The sequence below is a fragment of the Phymastichus coffea genome, unplaced genomic scaffold (assembly GCF_024137745.1).
Source record: "Phymastichus coffea isolate CEN01 unplaced genomic scaffold, Cenicafe_Pcof_1.1 PCOF00025, whole genome shotgun sequence".
NCBI classification, from domain to species: Eukaryota; Metazoa; Arthropoda; class Insecta; order Hymenoptera; family Eulophidae; genus Phymastichus; species Phymastichus coffea.
Window position 1 is genome coordinate 386006 of NW_026706836.1, and position 22781 is coordinate 408786.

The window sequence follows — 22781 nt, forward strand, 5'->3', positions numbered from 1 at the left end:
ACTAGATATCCAAGTCTTATTTTGGATAACCGCAACGCGACCTACAGAAGTCGGTTTAAAAAAAAAGTTACTACGTATTCGGACGTAAAATTTTCCGCTCTTTCAGAATCTGGAGTCAAAAATATTGTATCATCCGATTTGAATGATTTGACCTCCGTTTGACCTTGATTCTGACATGTTGAGGTTCAAAAAAGATTGGATTTGGAATCAGGAATCCCAAAAATATATTATGAATTTTTTTTAAATTTTTTAACGGGTCGATTCGCAATTTGACCTTCAAATGCCCTTAAACCTGACGTGATGGAGTCAAACGGACCCCGGATTCGGATTCAGCGACCTCAAGAACATAAAGAACATACAGTCAGATATCGGGGAAAATACTTTCATTTTTTTTTGTGGAGCTGTGTTATTAACAGCCCGCTCGATTATTAGGGGAAAAGTACCTAGAGCGCGTCACATAGCTCTGCAGGTTAACCCAGAAATTAATAATCGTGACGAAAAAGTCAAACAGTTACTTTAATTCATTAAATTGAACCATATCAAACAAAATCAACGGGCAAAAATTGAAGAAATCGTCGAAAATTACAGCTACAGATTTTTTGTTAAGGGCGACAAGCTCGGAGCCACAAGAAATAATGAGCACGAGATCTATACTGCCTCCGAAGCACCAATCAGACTCCAACAGTTTCGGCAGCCCCCGTAGATCAGTAAATTTATAAATGAACAAATGCAGTAATTATTAAAAAGAGGGATTATAGAAAAATCAACTAGCGCATACTGCGCACCAGTCTTTTGCGTGCCCAAAAATAATACGGAACATGGCGAACCGCAAGCGCCGCACATCGTATCTGACTATCGCGCGCTAAATAAAATTATTCCGAATTATAATTTCCCAGTCCCTCTACCTGTCGACCTATTTTGAATGTATGGCCGGTGCGCAGCTATTCTCATCATTCGATATGTATTCATATCATCAGATAAGTATTAAAAAGGAACACAGGCATAAAACGGCATTCCAATGCGAGTCAGGCCTGTATCAGTTTTGTCGCTCCCCCTTTGGACTTAAAACTAGCGCACCAGTCTTTCTGTCACTAATAAATGTACTAGTATCAGATTTAGAAAATGTAGTAGCATTTTTCGATGATATTTGCGTATATTCTAAAACATTCGACGAACACTGCGAGAGCATCATCGAGTTAATGAAATGCCTTCGTGAAATCAATCTGGTCCTTCATCCGAAGAAATGTAAAATTCTACGCCCGGAAATTGAATATCTCGGACATATAATCTCGAAAAACGGACTACGCCTGTGCAACGATAAACTGCACGCACTAAAGGAATTCCCAGTCCCGCGCACGCCACAGAATGTTAAACAATGGCTCAGCCTGGCAGGATACTATAAACGATTCATAGAAAATTTTGCTAAAATCGCTAAACCACTTACTATTCTATTAAAGAAACGTCAGCCGTTCGTTTGCGCGGAAGAGCAGCAAAGAGCTTTCGAGACACTACGTGATAGATTATGTGAACCTCCGGTACTCAGACACCCGGATTTCGACACGACATTTTGTCCTACCACTGACGTATCTAAAATCGGAATTGCAGGGGGGTCGCTTTCTCAATTTGATGACGAAGAGCGAGGACACGCTGTAGCATACATCTCACGTACCCTCACACCTGCTAAAAGTAATTACTCTGCTATTCGACTCAAACTATTAGTAATACTATGGAGTATTTCACAATTCAGACCATATCTGTAAGGCTGAAAATTCATCAACATTACTGACCAGAAATCATTGGTACAGTTATACTCGATAAGCGATCCAAATTCACAAGCAACTCATCAGCGATTATTGTTACAAAATTTTAATTTCGAAGTCAGATATAAAAAAGGCGCGTCGAATGTCAATGTAGACGCACTCTCTCGAAATCCTATACAGGAAGTCGAACAGCTGAATAAACATTTGCAAGCAACTATGCAAGATCCGGTTCAAACGCTCGTCTTGACAGCTCAACTAGATGATGACACCAAAAGGCCAGAAAATACGCACGCCATGACCACGCGACGCGCGAGGGGCCGACAACCACGTACTAAATACCTGGAAACCATCAAGTCCCTCCTACCGCGTCAGAAAAAGAATCCGCCTCGTCAGGAAGTAGACACGCCAGTAACAGAATCAGACTCGCATACTATTTATCCTACAGTTGCCGAAAACACGCACTGCTCCGAAGGCAATAAAATTGGCACACAACATAATACGCATAATCAAGACTCTAAAAATAAACAGGATATACAATCAAAACAGGATATGACCTTTTTAAAAGACGTGATGCTTGAAGACTCAGTCAACTCCCCTACCGAACTCGTGACTTTACCTAATGAAAACTTTATCTATTGTCAGGACGCACTATTTATGAGGTGAGACAATTACTTATACTTCACTGAAACCTTTGATAGCCCCCTGGATGAAGATGCACTCAGCTTATTTAAACATGATAAACTACCAGAAATGAACAAATTACAATTAGCCGTTCCCACTGTAATCAAAATAGGGAACAAGATGTATTTTATAATCCCAATCCGTTATGAAAATAGAGAGACTACTGAAAACATTAGAAATTATATATACCTGACACTGAAGCAATTAGTAATAAATTTAACTGAAAATAAAATTAAAACCGTCAGTATAACCCAAAGTAAAAAAATTGAACTCGTCGAATTCTTTGAAATTTTACGAATGATAAAAATACACTGGGTCCTTCTGAAGTCAAGATTATAGTATGTCAGGGACATACGAGGGTTGTCCGATAAGTACTTAGCCTACGAAAGAAAAACGAAAATTTTGGAAATGTGGCGTTTTATTTTTCAACATAGTCTCCTTTTAGTTCGATACACTTGGCCCAGCGATGCTCCAATTTCTTTAACCCGTCTGAAAAATACGTTTCCTTGAGGTCTGAAAAGTAGGCTTCCGTGGCAGTGATTACCTCCTCATTCGACTCAAATTTCTGCCCGGTGAGTGACTTTTTTCAAGTTTGGAAACAAAAAGAAGTCGCACGGGGCTAAATCTGGAGAATACGGTGGATCGGGCAGCAGTTCGTAGCCTAATTCGACTAATTTAGCCATGGCGACGGCGGAGGTGTGAGCCGGTGCGTTGTCATGGTGGAAGAGCATTTTTTTCTTCGCCAAATGGGGCCGTTTTTTCTGCAATTCGACGTCGAATTGGCCCAATAATTCAGCATAGTACAGCCCTGTGACCGTTTTGCCCCTCTCCAGGTAGTCGATGTACGAGGTGTGTTCAAAAAATAACGAGAATTTTCGTTTTATGAAAAAAATATTTATTTATTCATCTACATTAATGTTATCGCCTTCAAAGTAGTCCCCTTCGGATACAATACACTTATGCCAACGCTTTTTCCATTCCTCGAAACACTTTTGAAACTCGATCTTTGTAATAGCTTTTAGCTCTTTCAGCGATTCGCTTTTAATGTCATCTATGCTTGTAAAACGACGGCCTTTTAATGTTCTCTTTATTTTTGGAAATAGAAAAAAGTCACATGGAGCCATATCTGGCGAATATGGAGGCTGAGGCATCGTTACAGTTTCGTTTTTGGCCAAAAATTCACGAACAAGCAATGAAGTGTGAGCAGGCGCATTATCGTGGTGCAAAAGCCATGAATTGTTTTGCCACAAATCCGGGCGTTTTTTTCGGATTGCTTCACGCAAACGACGTTGAACTTGTAGGTAGTACTGCTTATTGATTGTTTGACCTTGTGGCAAGAATTCATAATGCACTATGCCATTAAAATCGAAGAACACAGTGAGCATAACCTTCACATTCGACCGCACTTGTCGAGCCTTTTTTGGTCTTGGCGATCCAGAATGCCTCCACTGGGACGATTGAGCCTTAGTTTCGACATCATATCCGTAAACCCATGTTTCGTCACCTGTTATAACACGTTTTAGTAGTTCTGCATCGTTATTGACTTCATTTAGCGACTCCTGAGCAACTTCCATTCGCCGCTGTTTTTGTTCGAAATTCAACAATTTTGGACCGAATTTTGCTGCCACACGTTTCATACCCAAAACATTTGAAAAAATTTGATGGCATGAGCCAACTGATATGCCAACATCATCAGCGACTTCTCTGATTGTGATTCGGCGATCGTTCATAACCATTTCTTTCACTTTTTTCACGTTTTCATCGGTTGTTGATGTGCTTGAGCGTCCGGGTCGTTCGTCATTTTCAACGTTTTCGTGGCCATCTTGGAAACGCTTATACCACTCATAAATCCTTGCTTTACTCATAGCAGACTCACTATATGCCTTTGTTAACATTTGACAAACTTTACTACACTTTATTTCATTTTTTACGCAAAATTTAATACAAATTCTTTGATCCATTTATTTTCACAAACAAAAATCGCCGAGCTCGAAAAACACGTCTAACGTTAGCGGCTGCCACTTAAAAAGTAAGCAATGAATATTGCTGAAAATTTTATCGTACTTCAGGCGCATGTGTACCAACATAATAAAAAAAAATTTTATACAAGCGGACTCTCCAAACCAGCGAAATTAAAAAATTCTCGTTACTTTTTGAACACACCTCGTAGATCACACCTTGTGAATCCCAAAAAACTGTGGCCATCACCTTTCCGGCCGATGGGGCAGTCTTCGCCTTCTTCGGAGCACTTTCGCCGGGTAAAGTCCACTGTTTCGACTGTTCCTTGGTCTCTGGTGTATACCAGTGGATCCATGTTTCGTCGACTGTCACGAAACGACGCAGAAACTCCTTCGGATTGCGCTTAAACAGCGTCAGACATTGCTCTGAAGCTGTCTCACAGTTGCGCTTGTTGTCCGGAGTGAGCAAACGTAGCACCCATCGCGCCGACAGCTTTCTCATGCCCAAAATGTCATGCAAGACATGACCCACGCGGTTTTTTGTGATGCCTACGATCTTAGCTATCTCGCGCACCTTCAATCGTCGATCTGCCAATACGAGATCGTGAATTTTTGTCACGTTATCCTCCGTGGTAGCCGTTTTCGGAGCACCTGGACGTGGCTCTTCAACAATCGACGTGCGACCACGTTGAAACTCGTTAAACCAATTTTTGACGGTCGCCATCGAAGGAGAAGAGTCACCGTACACAGCATCCAAGCGCTTTTTGATTTCGCTGCGCGATTTCCCTTCCAAAAATAAGAATCGAATCACCGACCGATACTGCTCTATTTCCATTTTTCAAAAATCAACGGACACACTTGCTTTCACACGCTCTCAAAATTAAACTACATCTCCGATCCGGCTGAAATCTTGATAGTGGCCTTCGAGAAGATTGTACTACGTGATGGAATATTTCTTTTGTGAGAGTGGCGCCATCGGGCGGTGAGGCTAAGTACTTATCGAACTACCCTCGTATTGTCTTCGCCCCCATCGAGCATCGTTAACAAATAATCGAAGAGGCCCACTGTTCAGCGATAGGCGGTCATAACGGTTGCAATAGAACTTACAAACGTATCAAGAATAAATACTACTGGGTACATTTGAAGGAAGATGTGCAAGAGTTCATTCAAAAATGCTTACCATGCCAGTTGAGAAAATTAAATAGACATTATGTCAAACAAATATTGGGCATAACCGATACTCTTTTTTAAAGTCAGCATAGACGTAGTAGGTCCACTTGAACCTACTGAAACGGCAAACGCTTACTTACTTACCTGCATGAGCACGTTGACTAAATAAGCCATAGCGGCACCTATGCCAGACCAAACAGCTACTACTGTAGCTGATAACTTTATTAAAAAACTAATATGTACCTTTGGAGCACCTAACGTCATAGTAAGTGACAGAGGCACTAACTTCACTTCAAAACTAATGAAACGTATTGCAGCTCGCTTTAAAATTAAGCATATTACTACAACGGCTTATCACGCGCAGGCTAATAATGTGGAACGAATTCATTTATCATTAATTGAATATCTAAAAATGTTCACTTCCAAGACCAAAAATTGGGACGCGTATGTCGAACTTGCTATATTTAATTATAATACAAGCTGGCACAGCAGCAACCAGTTTTCGCCATGGGAACTGCTGTTCACTCGTAATCCACGCCTACCAAGCGCAGAGCCCCTACTAGAGCAAGATTTACTACCTACCTACGAAGGCTACGTGGAAAACTTGGTCAAACAATTACATAATATACATGAAATAGCTAGAGAAAAATTAATAACATCTAAAGAATAAACCAAAATGCAATATGATAAAAAAACAAATCCTAGCAAATTCAAAGTCAATCACAATAGGTTTTTCTAAAAAGTGGCCCAAAGCTACATAAACTCACAGGCAGTCATTTTGCCGGTCCCTACATGATGCTAGAAGTGGGAGAAAAAGAAAATATTAAAATAAAAATACACGAAAAATAAACTCAAAAAGTCTACGCCAATCGTTTAAAGAAATCATACATCGAAACAAGTAGTAATTGAAAAATTATGTTTCCGATGAAAGCAGTAATTCTCAGCATCTTTTTCCAACAATACTTCAAAATAGTCACTCCTTTCATAGCCTACGATTGTTTTCAACGTTTTACTAACTTTACTACCTTCTCTCTTGTAGACATTGCTGAATGCGACATTCCTAATCCGATAATCAATTCTACTGTAACTGAAATATCCCTCCTCCAACTTAATGATTTTACAACTGTAAAAGTTCGTTATTGTAAAATAGATATCAAACGATCAGCCAAGACATGCGGCGCACTCTCTCATGAATGGTCCCCCCCTTTTTCCGAAATAGAATACATTATGGAAGTGACACGAGAAGAATGTATTAAAATGCACTCTTATCGCATAATGACGATCGGAGATAATCTAGTACAAAACTTAATGATAAATCAAACAACCGTACACCCGATAGAGTTAGCAGGATACATTGTCCCAGACGCACGTAATCAAACCTCAAGCCAAGCAAAGTTGTGAATATAATAGCCTTATAAACACGGCAACAAGCGGAATTTACACATATAACGACATCGAAAACCATCGCACGTTTATTATGTTCCCTACAGAACGGAACGCGGTCCTTAATCAAATTACGCTCAGTTTCGCTGGAAAATCCAATCTAGCTCCGAGAATATCCGTATCTAAACTACTTGACGAAGATACTCTGAATCGTATTGCGAATTCCACGTGGGAATCACTATGGAGTCGATTCATTACGTTCGGATCAGCGAGCGCCGCTGTTTTGGCCATCCTTATGATCTTTAGAGTAATTAAATTTGTCCTTGATACCATTATACATGGTTATGCCCTTCATTCTCTCTATTGCTTTAGCATACACCTACTTGGGGCATTCTAGAATTCTTTGACTAACTAGCTACTTTACCTAGCTAGGAAACCTGAAAGAGAAACAAACTCAGACAAGCTAAACAAGGAAGCCCCGCCGGCAATACAGCCCGAAGAGCGAACTGCTATCTTCAAAATTGAACGTGACGATCAACTGACCCAGAAACCAAGCTACACACAGAGACTGATCTATCCAGTATTATCGGAACCAGAAATTCCACCGTTAATCAACAAAACATAAAAGTCAACAATAACTATATGTCTGAAAGCATGGATCACAGAGCCAAAAGAAAATTACTCGAAGACTTAATAATAAAAAAAAGAGACTAAGTATATCAATACAAATGCAGGAAGAAAACGCAATGGAATTCGGATACAGAATAAATGCATATTTACAAAAATACATTGTCATGGGAAAGGCCACGCAAATGTTCTTATGTGAAGTTACAGAAGACGAAAATCAGAGAGAAAAATTAGCTATTTACATTTTTATTAAGGGCCTCAAACATGAAATCAGACGTTTCGTTTGCCCTTTTACCTTTTACGACAAATTACAAAACGCACGCTAACCACTCTACCATCTTTATTAATCGAAGACCGACTGGAAAATTATTAATATTTCGATTAACTTGTACCCTTGCTATTTCATAATTATTCAGAGTTGTACTGACCCTAATCACTCCGACTTATTGCTTATAAATTAATAAATACGTCAATAAAGTGATTAATTGTTTACCTACAATTTACTTCCGTTACCCTGCCTTAATTGCATGCTGGTGATTTTCAGCCGCGGGAGGTTGTAATCGGGTAACGCTGATTCGCTATATTTTCGGGTCCCACGATAGGTAACATACGCGCGAATTCGAACGGACGTACGACCTGAATTAAGGAGCCATCATCTGAGCTGCCAGCTTACCATAATTGAGGAAGAAAAATTGGAATCGAGTAGTTGGACACCGAGGCCTGAACTGAGGAAATCGCGAGTACTCACCCGCTTGCCTACCTTGCGCAGTCGCCGTGAAGGCAAGCCGGGATACCCGCGACGGAAACCCCATTTTGTCCCTATCCCCGACGATTGCCCTAATTAGCCGGCGGTCTGGCACTCTAAATAATCGGGGGTAGTGAGTCAAACAGGCCTTGTGGCGGAAGAAACTCGTAGCGCGGTTAATACCCCCGAAATTCCCCGCCACAATATAATAAAGGCGCTATCCCTTTAACCAACCTCCGCTTAACTCCTGACTAAGATCCAACTTTTACCAAGGCGACAGTATTTTTTTTTTTTTTTTTTTTTTAATTTATTAAACGGGCATAAACCCATATCAAGATACATATAAATATAATAATAAAATATATAATATAAACAAAAAGAAGTATAAATAATTAATAAAACGACAATAGTGAGAAGAAAAAAAATAAACGGAATAGCTATAAACAATATCCAAAAGTCGACAAAACAATACAATAGAAAAATAGTAAAATAAAAAATAAAAAAGTAACGCAATAAAGGAAAAAAAAAAGAGAAATAACAAAATATAAAAAAGAATAATAACTAATAACTAATATAAAAAAAATAATAAAAGAATAATAAAAAAGAATAATAAAAAAAATAATAACAAAAATTAACATGTAGAAAGGGAGAAGCAGCCAAGATAGGTGGGTAAAAGGGAAGAAATAGGTGAGGTGTCACGTGACAGAAGAAAAGAAAAATAAGACACTAACGAAACATCGCAGTATTCGCACGAACAAGCCGTTTAAAAGCGCCCAAGCAAACTGAGTGAACATCCAGCGGAGTTGACAAATTATTAATAATGAGGCAAGATCGATCAATAATTGATAAATGGTTAAGATTCCACCTACGTGAACGGATGAAAAAGGTATGATTACGGGTACGAAGAGTGCGTGCTGGGACAATATAGAGGATACGGTTAGAGAGTGAAATCGAATCTATGAAATTATGACATAATTTATAAATGAAAAATGCAGACTGGTAATTGATGAAGGAAGTGACGGTACTAATATGAAATGAGTTTGCAATGGCAGAGTAGTCATGAGAGAAGGGATCCATACGTGGGCCAAATTTATTAGTTAAAAAACGCAGAAAACGATGCTGAACAGTCTCTAGTAACTTAGATTGCTGGTCAAAACGTGGAGCCCAAATAACTGATGCATACGTGAGACGAGAGCAAATATTACCATTATAAAGTGCAATGAGGGAGGCTGGTCGCTTAAAGGCACGACATTGCCTAAACAGTAGAAAAAGTGACCTGGATGCCGTACAGCAGGACCGATTAATGTGAGCGGTGAACGATAAACTACGATCGAACAATACTCCCAGATCTTTAAACTCCGTCACCCTACAAATTGCAAGATCCATACAAAAATAGTCGAATATATAAGACGCTTTGCATCGAGAAAATGAAAGGACTGCACATTTATCAGTATTTAACAAGAGCACATTAACTGAGCACCAATCAGAAAACCTCAGCAGATCCAGCTGTAACTCATCGGCATCATTCCTAGATGTAATAACTTTAAAAATTTTAGCGTCGTCAGCATAGAAAGAGATGCAGGAAGAACGAATAATGGAAAATGCATCATTTACAAAGGTAAAGAAAAATAGTGGACCAAGGTGCGAGCCCTGCGGTACCCCAGAGGTAGCCAGATAAGATGAGGAGATGAATTTCAGGAGCTTAACGGAGTAGGTTCTATGTGATAGGTATGAAGAGCACCACGATAGAAGAGGGCCATGAATACCATAGAACGACAACTTAGCAGCCAGAAGTTGATGATTAACACAATCAAACGCACTGGTGAGATCAGTGTAAATCGTATCAACCTGCCGATCGTCATCGAATGCGTCCGTAAGAAATTCAACGAACTCCGTAAGATTAGTAACCGTTGAACGACGGGAAACAAAACCATGCTGGGAGACATTAATGACACGAAGAAGGAAACGAGAAAGTCGTATGGACACCAGATGATCACACAGCTTAGAAAGCACTCTGAGCTTGGCAATTGGACAATAATTACAAACATTTCTCCTGTCACCACGCCTCTTATACACCGGAATGATAAAAGCTTGTTTCCAAGCAGTAGGAAAGGTACCAGATCGGAAAGATAAATTTATAATATACATAATCGGTCGAGCTAAACAATTGGTACAATTTACAAAAAAAGTTGACGGGATTCCATCGGGTCCGGCCGCAGATGACGGTTTCAGTCCAGCAAGGCCCTGAGTTACCTCTTCAATATCAAGAGAAATGTCCGACAGCGTATTAGAATCAAGTGTTAGCCCCTCGAAACCATTAATTAGTGAAGTTGAAGAAAAAACCGAAGAAAATCGCTCCGCAAACAAGTTGACAATATCCGGGCCATCATGGGCATCGATACTATTATAATACATACTATCAGGATAGCCAGAGCAACAATCCCTAGGGTTAGCAAACCTCCAGAACTCTCCAGGATCAGACTCCAATGACCCCTCAACATCACTAATAAATCGACTGTAGTCGCGCAACGTCAGACGCTTGCAAATTATCCGGAAGCTCCTGAAGTCATGCAATGCCTGACCATCTCCCGAAGCCTTAAATATCCGGTGGGACATCTTCTTCTGAGAAATCGCAGCTCTCAATTCGTCTGTCATCCAACTCGGGAATCTAGCAGTGAAAGAGCCAGTAAGTGGAACGTTGCAGCTAATAATTTCGAATAATTTCCTGTAAAAACAATCAAGCGCCATGTCAACGTCCCACTCATGACCACCAAGGAGATCATTCCAATTTGTCGACGCCAGAGCAGCATTAATACTGCTATAATTTGCCTTTTTAAAGTTGAAGGAAGCAGAAGTATTAAATGGTAGAGAGCTCGGTGAAGCCACTGCAACACAGTTCAAATTAATAATGACAGGTTCGTGATGTCTGTCCGATGGTGCCAGAGGATCCAAAGCTGTGCAGAGAGACGCCGGAATACTACAAAATGCCAGATCAAGCGTGTTTCCAGAGCAATTTGTTGAACGAATCAACTGAGCGCACTTAAGAGAGTTCGTACAACTCTCCAATCTAGATGCCGAATCACGAATAGTCCTACTTGCTAGTGCATCGGATGAAAGCACACCATCATAAGCCGACCACGTGCAGCGGGGAAGGTTGAAGTCACCCACAATGAGAACGGCACACTCAGGATATCCGGCAGCTGAATCCTCCAGAGAACAGCAAAAGGAATCCAAAGATGACTCGAATATCACCGGTGAGAGAGACGTAACTGGCGGCAGATAAGCAACGGAGAGAAGTAGCGGTGCTCCATAGTCAAGCTTCAGAGTCACATGCTCCAAATCATAATTGAGGGTATGTACTGTTACAAAGGAGCATGTGCTCTCAATCCAAACGAGGATACCACCTCCCCTTGATCTGCCACTGCGAACCTTACAGCGATCCAATCTCACGAGCGAGTAGCCAGGAATCCTCAGCATAGCATCATCCACCGTGTCATCCAACCAGGATTCAGTGAGGGCAATTATATTAAACTTTTGCGCACATGTTAATACATTATTAATAAAAGCAGTGATGGATGATTTAATGCTACCAACGTTCTGGTAGTAAATAGAAAGAAGATTGGGTATCTCGGCTGCACTTATGTGTTTTTTGTTGAGGTGATGGAGGGTACGCCATTGAAAAATTTAATTTTGAGATCCTTCTCACCGGCCTGCATTCTAGAATTGATGTCGGCAACGGTCTCACGCAACAACTGTCGCTGAAAAGTGGATCGGTCCGGGCCACACTTCGCGTTCGGCATCGATTTAAGCAAATCCGGTGAGTGACGCAAGAACCACCGCGCCTCAACAGCAGACCGAAGAATGAGTTTCAATGGACGAGTCCTGTCCTCAGCCCTCTTTCCAAGGCGGAAAGTGGTGAGCAATGAAGCATCGATACACACCCCCACAAGTAGCGCCGCCACTGCCGCTGTGTCCTCGGCCGACGAGACATGTTCAGGGAAATTGTATATAATACAATTACATTCCCTTCTCCGCTGCTCGTTCATCTCCGCAAGAGTAACCGTATCAATCTTTGTGGAGGACTCGCCGACACAACTTTCCACCTTTGCCAGCCTAACCTCATGGTCGTCAACTCGAGTGGCCTGCTTCGAGATAGAATGGTTGACCGCCTGAAATTGTGAGGCAATGGAGCCAGTGACCACCGAAAGCTCATGCTGGATGACGCCCATCCTGGCATCCATGGCATCAGAGCGCGCGACAAGACCATCCGTCACGCGCTGCAGCTCATCACACCTTCCAGAAATCAATAAGACGATGCTGTTCAATTTCGAATCGAAATATTTCACAACATCGTCCCATGATTCGCAATGCGAGTCATTGAGGGGCTTAGTCACAAAGTCACAAACAAAACAAGTCTACTGGTCAACTCACTAACGTCACGAGAGTAACAAATTAAGTGGAACAACAATCAAGAGCACAAAAATATACACTTAATCGAAAACAGTACTAAACAACACAAAATGCAGCACAACAACTGATTTAATTCAGCACGGTAATAACGAAACTCAATTTTTTTTTCACGTGCGGGTAAAACTTTGAGGTTAGGATTCGCGTGACTATTCTGACTGACTGCTACTGACTGACTGATTTTAAACATTATTACGTCTAGCCATAACATCTCCTCGGCTAGACATAACAATTACATTGTAAATGTTAATTATTATAATAAAGTGGGTACTCTAAATTCAAGATGACTATCTAAGAAACATGAATAAGAATTCGTTTCATTGATAACTGCATAGTTATTACTGTTATCAATAAATAAAAAATGAATAATGTATTTAGAAAAATAATAATATACGAATCGAAAGCATTAATTTTGTACATAACAAAGACATTTTTATAATTTATTAATTTTAATCAACTGATTTATTATTTGCATTATAATATTTTTTTAAAATCGGTTGCAAATACGAAAATTGATTATAATTCAAATGTTATTAACTAATTAAAGTAGTTCTTTTTTGGAATTACTTCTACAAGCAATAAACTATTGCTATATGTTAAATTTTATCATTATTTTATTGTAAATATTGCATTATTACATTAACTAATATGATTGGTTAATAACTTTTGACTATACTTTTTGCGGTAAGTGTTAATTATACTAAAATAATCCATATCTACTTCTGTAAATTTTACATGTTTTAGAATTTCGTTATCGCTGTCTATTCTCTTGTAAACAAAGGAAAATGATTTTGCACACTTGCGTAAGCTCGAAGAGGGGTGTCCTACAAAAATAGGCGGGAAAATGTGTGTATAAATACGCTGATTTTTGCACAGGCTAGCATTCTCTTCTAGCCTTGCAAAGTGAGCTATCGAGATTGAATTAATTTGGCTTATACCTAAGTTCTTTCTCTCAAGTGATTAACCAAGCAATTCCTTCCTTTCCTATTGTAATTTACGCTCGACTCATAGAACATTTCGCGCTATGAGAAACTTGGGTTGAATTACATCCTTTTACAAGAAAGACTTAAGCTCTGATTATGGGACACTTCGCAATAAGAAACTAGAGTAAAGTCTATCTTTCCTTAAGCCCAATTCAAATAATCATAGTTATTTCATTTATAATTTTATTACAAACTCAATATTCATAAATATTTTCAAAGTTAAAACGAATTCCTACTCATTAACGCGACAAACCACGAGAGTACAAATAAAATAATAAATAATCGGTGATATCAACATCACAATGTTTTGATTGCAAAATCATTAATTTTAAGCAGTATCAACTGTCGTAATTGATATGAAATGATTGTACGATACCAGAACAATACACTATGAAAAATTGTAAAACCTATGATTTGGCGTGAGATAAATATAACTGGTTAATCTGTAGTGATCTCAAGATAATTTTATGTCAATAATAAAACTTTACAAAGTTTTCATGTTTTATATAATTTTTACATATTCATTTTTATAACCTCTTCTCCTTCTCTGAATTTAGAATTAGACTTTTTTCGTTCACACTTAGATTATTTTCTATAAAATCTTAGAGATTATAGTAAAAAATAAGGAGAACGTTTTCATTAAGATATAAAAAAAAGGAACGACGACACCAAGATAGGTACCGTAGTTTCCTCGTGACATAACTATGATGTTGAACTTCTGTTGGATAACTGACATTATTACTGTCAGATTTAATATCTTTGCTCTCAAAGTATACGGAACCTTAACATCTCGGTTAAATCAATTTTCAATCACAAAACTAAATTACTCTTACTCATACATTTCATATTATGATATTTAAATACCCTTAAACTTGACATCATGAGGTTGATCTGACTTCTGAATTGGATGAAGCACTTTTCCAAATGCATTATTATTTTATTCAAGTCTTATAAAGCTATATTTTTGTATTTTTATAATTCCGATATGAAAAGCCTATAAAAAAAAGATATAATGACCTTGAAACAGCCTCCGAGATTGTGATAAAAAAAGAAATAAAAATTATATCTAAACGTAAAATTTTCTGTTCTTTCAGAATCTATGGTTGAAAATTCATCTTTTGCACAATAAACAAATTTAACTTTGATATTTAATATGACTATGTAAGATTAAACGGATTGCAGATTCGAATTCAAGGAGCTATAATACATGTAGAATTGATATTTCATTAGCTTATTCCTAGGCGACTAATCTTTTCTTGAAATTCATTCTCAAATACTTTTTGATCTGATGTGTTGAAGCTAAACAGATGCTAGATTCAGATTCAGCAGAAAAAAATACATGAAAATTTTTTATTGACATCAAACTTGATTTGTTTTTTGAGCTTGTGTTAAAAACAAACATATAATGTTACAACAACATCTCAGTTTTCAGGTACACAAGCATCCCAAGAAACATGCAAAATCTGAAATTACCAGTACATAAACAAATATTTATTCTCACACATATATTAATTGTCTAAATCACGAAATAAATTGTTGGATTTATATTTTCCGTTAAAAATTGTAGATAATTGAAACATTTAGATTTTGAAAAAATGCCTTGCCCAAGCTTTGAACTATTAATCGTAATATTAAAAAATCATATATGCTTTACTTATCAACCATAAATATTATAAACGTAATATAAATATTACTTTATTAACTTTTCAGCTCCACAACGATTAGTCCAGTTGATGAATGAAAAATATTAAGTCTTTTTTACTGGCTACTGGCTTATTATGGTAACATTACTATTTTTTACTACCTTCGTACGAAAAAAACAGATTACCATTAAAGTTAATCTAGAAAACTACCAAAACATTTTAATGAAGAAAATTGATAATTCGTCCACTTCTTCACCAGTTATAAATAGACATTCACATTTTTAGTATATTCTAAGTATTTAAGTTAACAGAGAAAACTGTAGGCATATGTGGAATTTGAAGGATCCAAGAAAAATTTTTGAACAGTATTGAAAATTATACTACTGAAGATATGAATACATAATTTTATTTTTTATTTTAAATATCAATTTTTTGTTATCCAAAAAGATAAGATTTTCCAATCCATATTTTATACAAATCACTGTAAATATAAATTAAATAAAACTAGATATAGTGTTTCAATGAAATTAGTATATTATTCAAGAATCCCAAAAAATTCTTAAGCAAAATATACTATCAATAAGTTATCTAAGGAGTTCCCTCTAATCTATAAAATAGTAAGCAATCTCTTATTAATTATATTAGACTACCTACAATTTACTTGATAATGTTTTTAGATAGGCTGCGATGCATTTTTGAATTAAAAGTGACACGAAAAAAGATGAAGTATATTGCTATATTTGAAAAAATGAATAAAAAACTAACCATAGTTAGCAATAAACTGCATGGAAGTATGCAAACGGCATGCGTGCAGAGATTAGTAGAAAGATTACTGACTGTAATACTTTCGCGCCTGAGCAAAGTTACTAATTCGAGCGTCACGTATTAGCCAGAGCGTTGAAACTCTCGCATAATTTTAGTAAGCACGGGAGGATTGGATTGGGTTGGATAATGATTGATGACATTCGGATGAAATATCAAAAAATTTTTTTTTTTTTCTCACCTCACATTTAAGTTTACTATATAATCGTGATCATTAATTCTATGCCGCTGTTTTGGTTCTTTGTTTCACATATAATTTAGTAAAGTAACAAAATACAATTATTTTTTTTACTAGTACTCCAAGTTTATTTGCAATCTCCCTCACGTATTGAGATAATAAGCAAATGTTGATGCTATTAGACATATACAGGGTGAGTCATTTTAATTTCCCCAGTCTAATAACTTTTGAAACAAGCAAATTACGCAAAAATGTTTCAGACCAAAGTTGTAGGGGTTCAAGGGGGACATCTAGGGGTGACTTTGAAATTGACCTTGAGCTTGACCTTGACGGCTTTCTCAAGGTCAAGTCTATTTTTTTATTGGGAACCCCTATTTCTGACCTCGGAATCGGAAAGAGCGGGAAATTTTACATCCAGATAACATCTTTTAACATGGGTCAAAATAAACCCTTAAGGTCATGCTAAGGTCAAAACTATCCTGGAACAAGAATCGAACAATGTAAGCAAAATACGAAAAAATGACTCAGAAAAAAGTTGTAGGAGTTCAAGGGGGACGTCTAGGGGTGACTTTGAAATTGACCTTGAGCTTGACCTTGACGGCTTTCTCAAGGTCAATTCTATTTTTTTATTGGGAATCCTTATTTCTGACCTTGGAATCGGAAAGAGCAGGAAATTTTACAGGATTCAAATTTTTTAAATTTAAAAATTTTTTAAATTTAATTTTTTTAAATTTTACGGGACTATTCTTGTTTCCGTTCCCTATCCTTTTTTATTTTTCACCGGACTGTATGATTATTATTAATAAATTTCAAATATTGGAAGTTGTTGCTAATAATTTGCTATTACAAGTCTATTAAATTAATGAAACTATTTCAGTATCAATCTGATGTTCTGCAAAGAAATAAGAGTAAAAGTTAAATACATAAGGATAAATTTCATGTTCAATGAAGAATCTATTACATTTGGAAGTCGTTTAGAAAGTAATCGCAATACGTTCAGTCGTGATTTCAATTTTGAAAAAGCTTTAAATATTACTTTTGTTTTAACCATGCTTGTGTTCATTGTATCACTATCATTATTTCTTCATATTTGAATAAGAGACCTTTCTTATTGCCATCGATCATATGAAATCTAATTTGGACAATATTGCCTCTGTTTTCAGTAATATTTAATTTGTATCATCTTTCTATGATCTTTGCCTTTGTTGATTTGTATTGAGGTTTTTTGAAAAAATCTTTTAAATATGGCTGATTTTACTCCAACAGAGATAGTTGATATGATTTGGATTTTAGGAGAATGTAGAGGTAATTACCGTGAAGCGTCAAGGTTATATCGAATTCGATACCCACAAAGGCGCCATCCTGATCACCGTACCATTCATCGTCTTGAAGAAAGAGCTCGACAAGGGCATCTACGAAGAAGTCGACCAAGACATGAGTATGATGATAGAGATGCTAGGGTTTTGGTTGTCTTAGGATTGGTTCACCTAAATCCTCATATCAGCAGCCGACAAATAGAGAGAGAAACAGTAATACCTCAGAGAACCGTTATTAGAATTTTAAGAAGTAATAGATATCATCCGTATCATATTACCTTAACGCAAGCATTAAACGCTAATGATATGAGAAACAGAGTAAATTTCTGTCGGTGGGCTCTACAGATGATTTTGCAGGATCCGAATTTTTTTAATTATGTCCTTTTTTCTGATGAAGCTACGTTTCATAGTACTGGCCAATTGAATCGTCACAACAGTCATTATTGGTCTGATCAGAATCCTCACTGGTACAGACCAGTCGATAATCAACATCGTTGGAGTGTAAATGTATGGTGTGGAATAGTTAATGGTCATCTCATCGGGCCATTCTTTTTTGAAGAAAACGTCAACGGCAATGCTATTTTAGAACTTTTAAGGGATCATCTCCCACTTTTACTTGAAGACGTAGATCTTGAGACTAGACGTCGAATGTAGATACAACTGGATGGTGCAGGACCGCATTTCGCTTTAATTGTACGAGAGTTTTTAAATAGAAATTTCCAACAAAGGTGGATTGGAAGAGGTGGTCCAGTTGCTTGGCCTGCACGATCACCGGACTTAACTTCCCCAGATTTCTTCCTTTGGGGATACTTAAAAAATACTGTGTTCGCCGAAGCGCCCACAACAAGAGAGAATATGATAGAAAGGATTAGAGTTGCATGTAGACAAATCTCTAGAGATATCTTACTGCGCACTATTAAAAGCTTCGAACAGAGGCTCAGGCAATGCATCGACGTAAATGGTAATAATTTCGAGCAAAACCGATAGGAAATAAGTTTATTCTAGTTTCATCACGAATTGTGAGAGGCAAGGGGACTCACATTAATAAAGCACCCCAAATCGTGAGAGGCAAGGGGATTCACGTTAATAAAGCACCCCGAATCATGAGAGGCAAGGGGACTCACGTTAATAAAGCACCCCAGAGGGAACATAATCCTATTACGTCCACGTCGTTGTTCCTGGGTAGTGCTAAAGATAGGAAGTTTATGATCTTAAACATCAGCATCGTTAGTACATGGCCAGTCCCTTATTCTTTGGAAGTTTATTTAACAACGGTCATATGCGATAAAAGCTTCGCCTCGAAATGTAACAAAAATAAGAGAATTTTCAAGAATTTGACCTTTGCTTCACATTGAGAATAGAAGTACGACAAAGGTCTTCGATGCTCGTTAAACCTTTTGATGTTTGAAAGCGGCTTCAATTTCTTAAGTAAAAACTGAAATATTGTTTATGTTCTTATGAAAAAAAACTAAATAGATACTTGAACGTAAAATTTCCCGCTCTTTCTGATCCTGAGATCAGAAATAGGGGTTTCCATTAAAAAAATAGAAATGACCTTGAGAAAACCGTCAAGGTCAAGCTCAAGGTCAATTTCAAAGTCACCCCTAGATGTCCCCCTTGAACCCCTACAACTTTGGTCTGAAACATTTTTGCGTAATTTGCTTGTTTCAAAAGTTATTAGACTGGGGAAATTAAAATGACTCACCCTGTATATATATATAATATACAGGGTGTCAATTAAGTCCCGGGACGCCTGAATATTTTCTGAAGTACTTCAGTTCTGAAAAAGGTCAAGGTCATTTCTACAGTAACTTTGAACAAGGAATCCGATGGTGACCTTGGATTTGACCTAGAACATCAATTTTGAGGTTATTTTGAGGTCAACCTCATTTTTTTAAATAGGAACCCCTATTTTTTATTGCGGAATCGGAAAGAGCGGGAAATTTTACGTCCGGATATGTATTGAGGTTTGAGGTTGAGGTTGAGGTTTAACCCCTAGAGGTCAAATAGACGTCAAATAATGATATTTTAAGAATCTCGCGAGTCCAGAGGTAACAAAAAACAAACAAAGGTCATACCCTAGGTAAGTCTTGACGAGAAACCCAACGGTGACCTTGGATTTGATCTTGAACCTCATTTTCAAGGTCATCTGAAGGTCAACCTCATTTCTTCTAACAAAAAAACTTATTTTTGATACCGGATTCCAAAGAAGCCAAATTTAACGTCCAAATATGTATTGAGGTATGAGGTTGAGGTTACTCCTAGAGGTCAAATAGAGGTCAAATAATGAATTCTTAAAAATTTCGCTAGTTCAGAGGTAAAAAAACAAATAAAGGTCATACCATTGGTAAGTCTTAACGAGGAACTCAACGGTGACTCCGAATTTGACCTTGAACCTCACTTTTAAGGTCATTTGAAGGTCAACCTCATTTTTTCTAATGGAAACCCCTGTTTTTGATAGCGGATTCGAAAGGAGCCCAAAGTTTTACGTATCGATGTGTCGAAGAAGGAATCCAATTGTGACCTTCAATTAGAACTTGGACTTGACCTTACAGGTTATTTGAAGGTTAACTTTTTTTTTTTAATAGGAACCCTTATTTTTGACACCGAAAATCTATAGAGCGGGAAATTTTACGCTCAGGTATGCACTTAGGTCGTAGAAAAAGTTTGACATTGGGGTTTACTCCAAGGTCATTTACCCACAACGGTTCAATCTCCACTTGACATTTAAGGTCATTTCAAGGTCAACTAGTTTTTTTGATTGGAAATCCCAGTTTTAGTACCAGGAATCGATAGAGGGGGAAATTTTTCATTCAGACAGCATTTTTTAAAATTATGACCTTACTATCGTCCTTATTCTTACTCTTTGCGTTACCCAGAAACAACGACGTGGACGTAGTAAGATCTGTTTCCTTTGGGGTGCTTGATTAGCGTGAGTCCCCTTGCCTCTCACGATTTGGGTGCTTTATTAACGTGAGTCCCCTTGCCTCTCACTTAAAGGTTGAAAGTTTAATGGCAATGCCATTTTAGATTTGAGAAAATCTAAATTTTGGCAGTAGATTCGAACTCAGTGACCCCAAAAACTCCCGAGTACTGATTTCCAGCCAAAAATGTGCTATTTCTATTTTCATCCGCCATCTTGAATTTGCCATCTTGGATTTGATAAAATCTAAATTTTGTCAGTAGATTCGAACTCAGCGACCCCCAAAACCCCCGAGTAAGAAATTTCAAGCCAGAATAGTCAGTTAAAAGGAATGTTTATAAAAGAACATGATTGTTGATAAAGTAAACGTTTGTTTAAACCGTTTTCAAACTTATTTCAAATTTGTAAGTGGGTAAAGACAAAGATTAATGTCCAGAAGTTTGCATTACAGTATATGAGTTAGGGATTCCTGAATTTAACGACTCTTGCTATTTAAGCATTTACAAAAAAAAATAGAATTTATTTGATCTTTTTTGTTGTTCCTGGATTGTATTTCCGGCTGATAGTTTAAGAACATAATAAGTTCTAGAGTTAAAAACATTCTAAAGTTTAAAACATTCTAGAGTTCTAAACATTTCTTTTTGAACAACTCGTTTTTCTTTGCAGCTCATAAATTTTTCTTTTGGTTTTAATTCGTGTACTATTCTTATCTAATTAAAAAAATGGCGTATGCTAAACTTTCAGAGCGAGAACGGATAAGTTTGTTGATGATGCGTGGTTGGGAAGATCGAGTTCGATCTTACCTTGAAGTGCGCACACTGTTCAATAATAATTTCCGTAATCAAGATGGACAAACACCTATTTCAAAATCTACAGTCGAAAGGACTGTACGGCGCTTCGCAGAATTTGGGACTATTAGTGATCTTCAGAGAGCTGGTCGCCCAACATCTGTTGCAACTGAGGAGAAGCAGATTGAAATTGCTCAAGCATTTATTGAAAATCCGCATCTTAGTTTACGTAGAGCTGGGCATGAGCATGACGTTTCTCATGAATGTGTACGAAAAATTCTGAAAAGCATTCATTTTCATCCTTATAAAATCCATTTGGTACAGGAGCTTAATGAAGATGATCCGGATCGTCGGCTCGAGTTTTGCGAAACGATGATGAATAGAATAGATGCAGAGCCTAATTTTTTATACAATATAGTTTTTTCAGATGAGGCTACTTTCACTTTAAATGGTGAGGTTAATAGACACAATTGCAGTTATTGGTCTGACTCAAATCCTGCATGGATGTTGGAAAACCACACACAATATCCACAAAAGTTGAACGTGTGGGCTGGTACCTTTAATGGTACTCTTGTAGGCCCTTTCTTTATCGACGGTAATCTCACTGCAGCTTCATACGAACAGTTACTTAGGGATCAAATAATACAACGAATTAGAGAGATAGCAGGTGATGATTACGATGTAACTTGATTTCAGCAGGATGGAGCAGCCGCTCATTTTGGTCAAAACGTTCGAGCATATTTGGATGCTCAGTTTCCTCGAAGATGGATTGGAAGAAGGGGTGAAATCGAGTGGCCGGCTAGATCTCCGGATCTGACACCACTCGATTACTTTCTCTGGGGTTACCTTAAGAATAAAGTTTATGCCACTAAACCAAACAACATAGAGGAACTGCGCAATCAAATTCTGGAAGAGGCTGCAAGAATCGATAGAGCGATGATTCGCGATGCTGTTACTCATTTTTACAATCGTCTAGCTTTTTGTCAAGAAGTTGAAGGATTTCAGTTTGAGCATCTCCATTAAACTTTGAACCTTTAAGTAAGAGACAAGGGGACTCACGTTAATAAAGCACCCCAATCGTGAGAGGCAAGGGGATTCACGTTAATAAAGCACCCCATCGTGAGAGGCAAGGGGACTCACGCTAATCAACCACCCCATCGTGAGAGGCAAGGGGACTCACGCTAATCAAGCACCCCAAAGGAAACAGATCTTACTACGTCCACGTCGTTGTTTCTGGGTAACGCAAAGAGTAAGAATAAGGACGATAGTAAGGTCATAATTTTAAAAAATGCTGTCTGAATGAAAAATTTCCCCCTCTATCGATTCCTGGTACTAAA

The 22781-nt window shown here is 37.7% G+C and overlaps 1 protein-coding gene across 1 annotated transcript in view; it reads left to right on the forward strand.

The window, feature by feature from the left end:
• The window catches only part of LOC131675548 (uncharacterized), a 388279-nt gene extending 372479 nt beyond the window's left edge, over positions 1 to 15800 (forward strand). The window contains exon 7 of the mRNA XM_058954564.1: positions 15485 to 15800. Coding sequence (XP_058810547.1) covers positions 15485 to 15515 — 31 coding nt within the window. The 3' untranslated portion in view covers positions 15516 to 15800. The remainder of the gene's footprint in view (positions 1 to 15484) is intronic.
• Positions 15801 to 22781: the final 6981 nt, after the last annotated feature.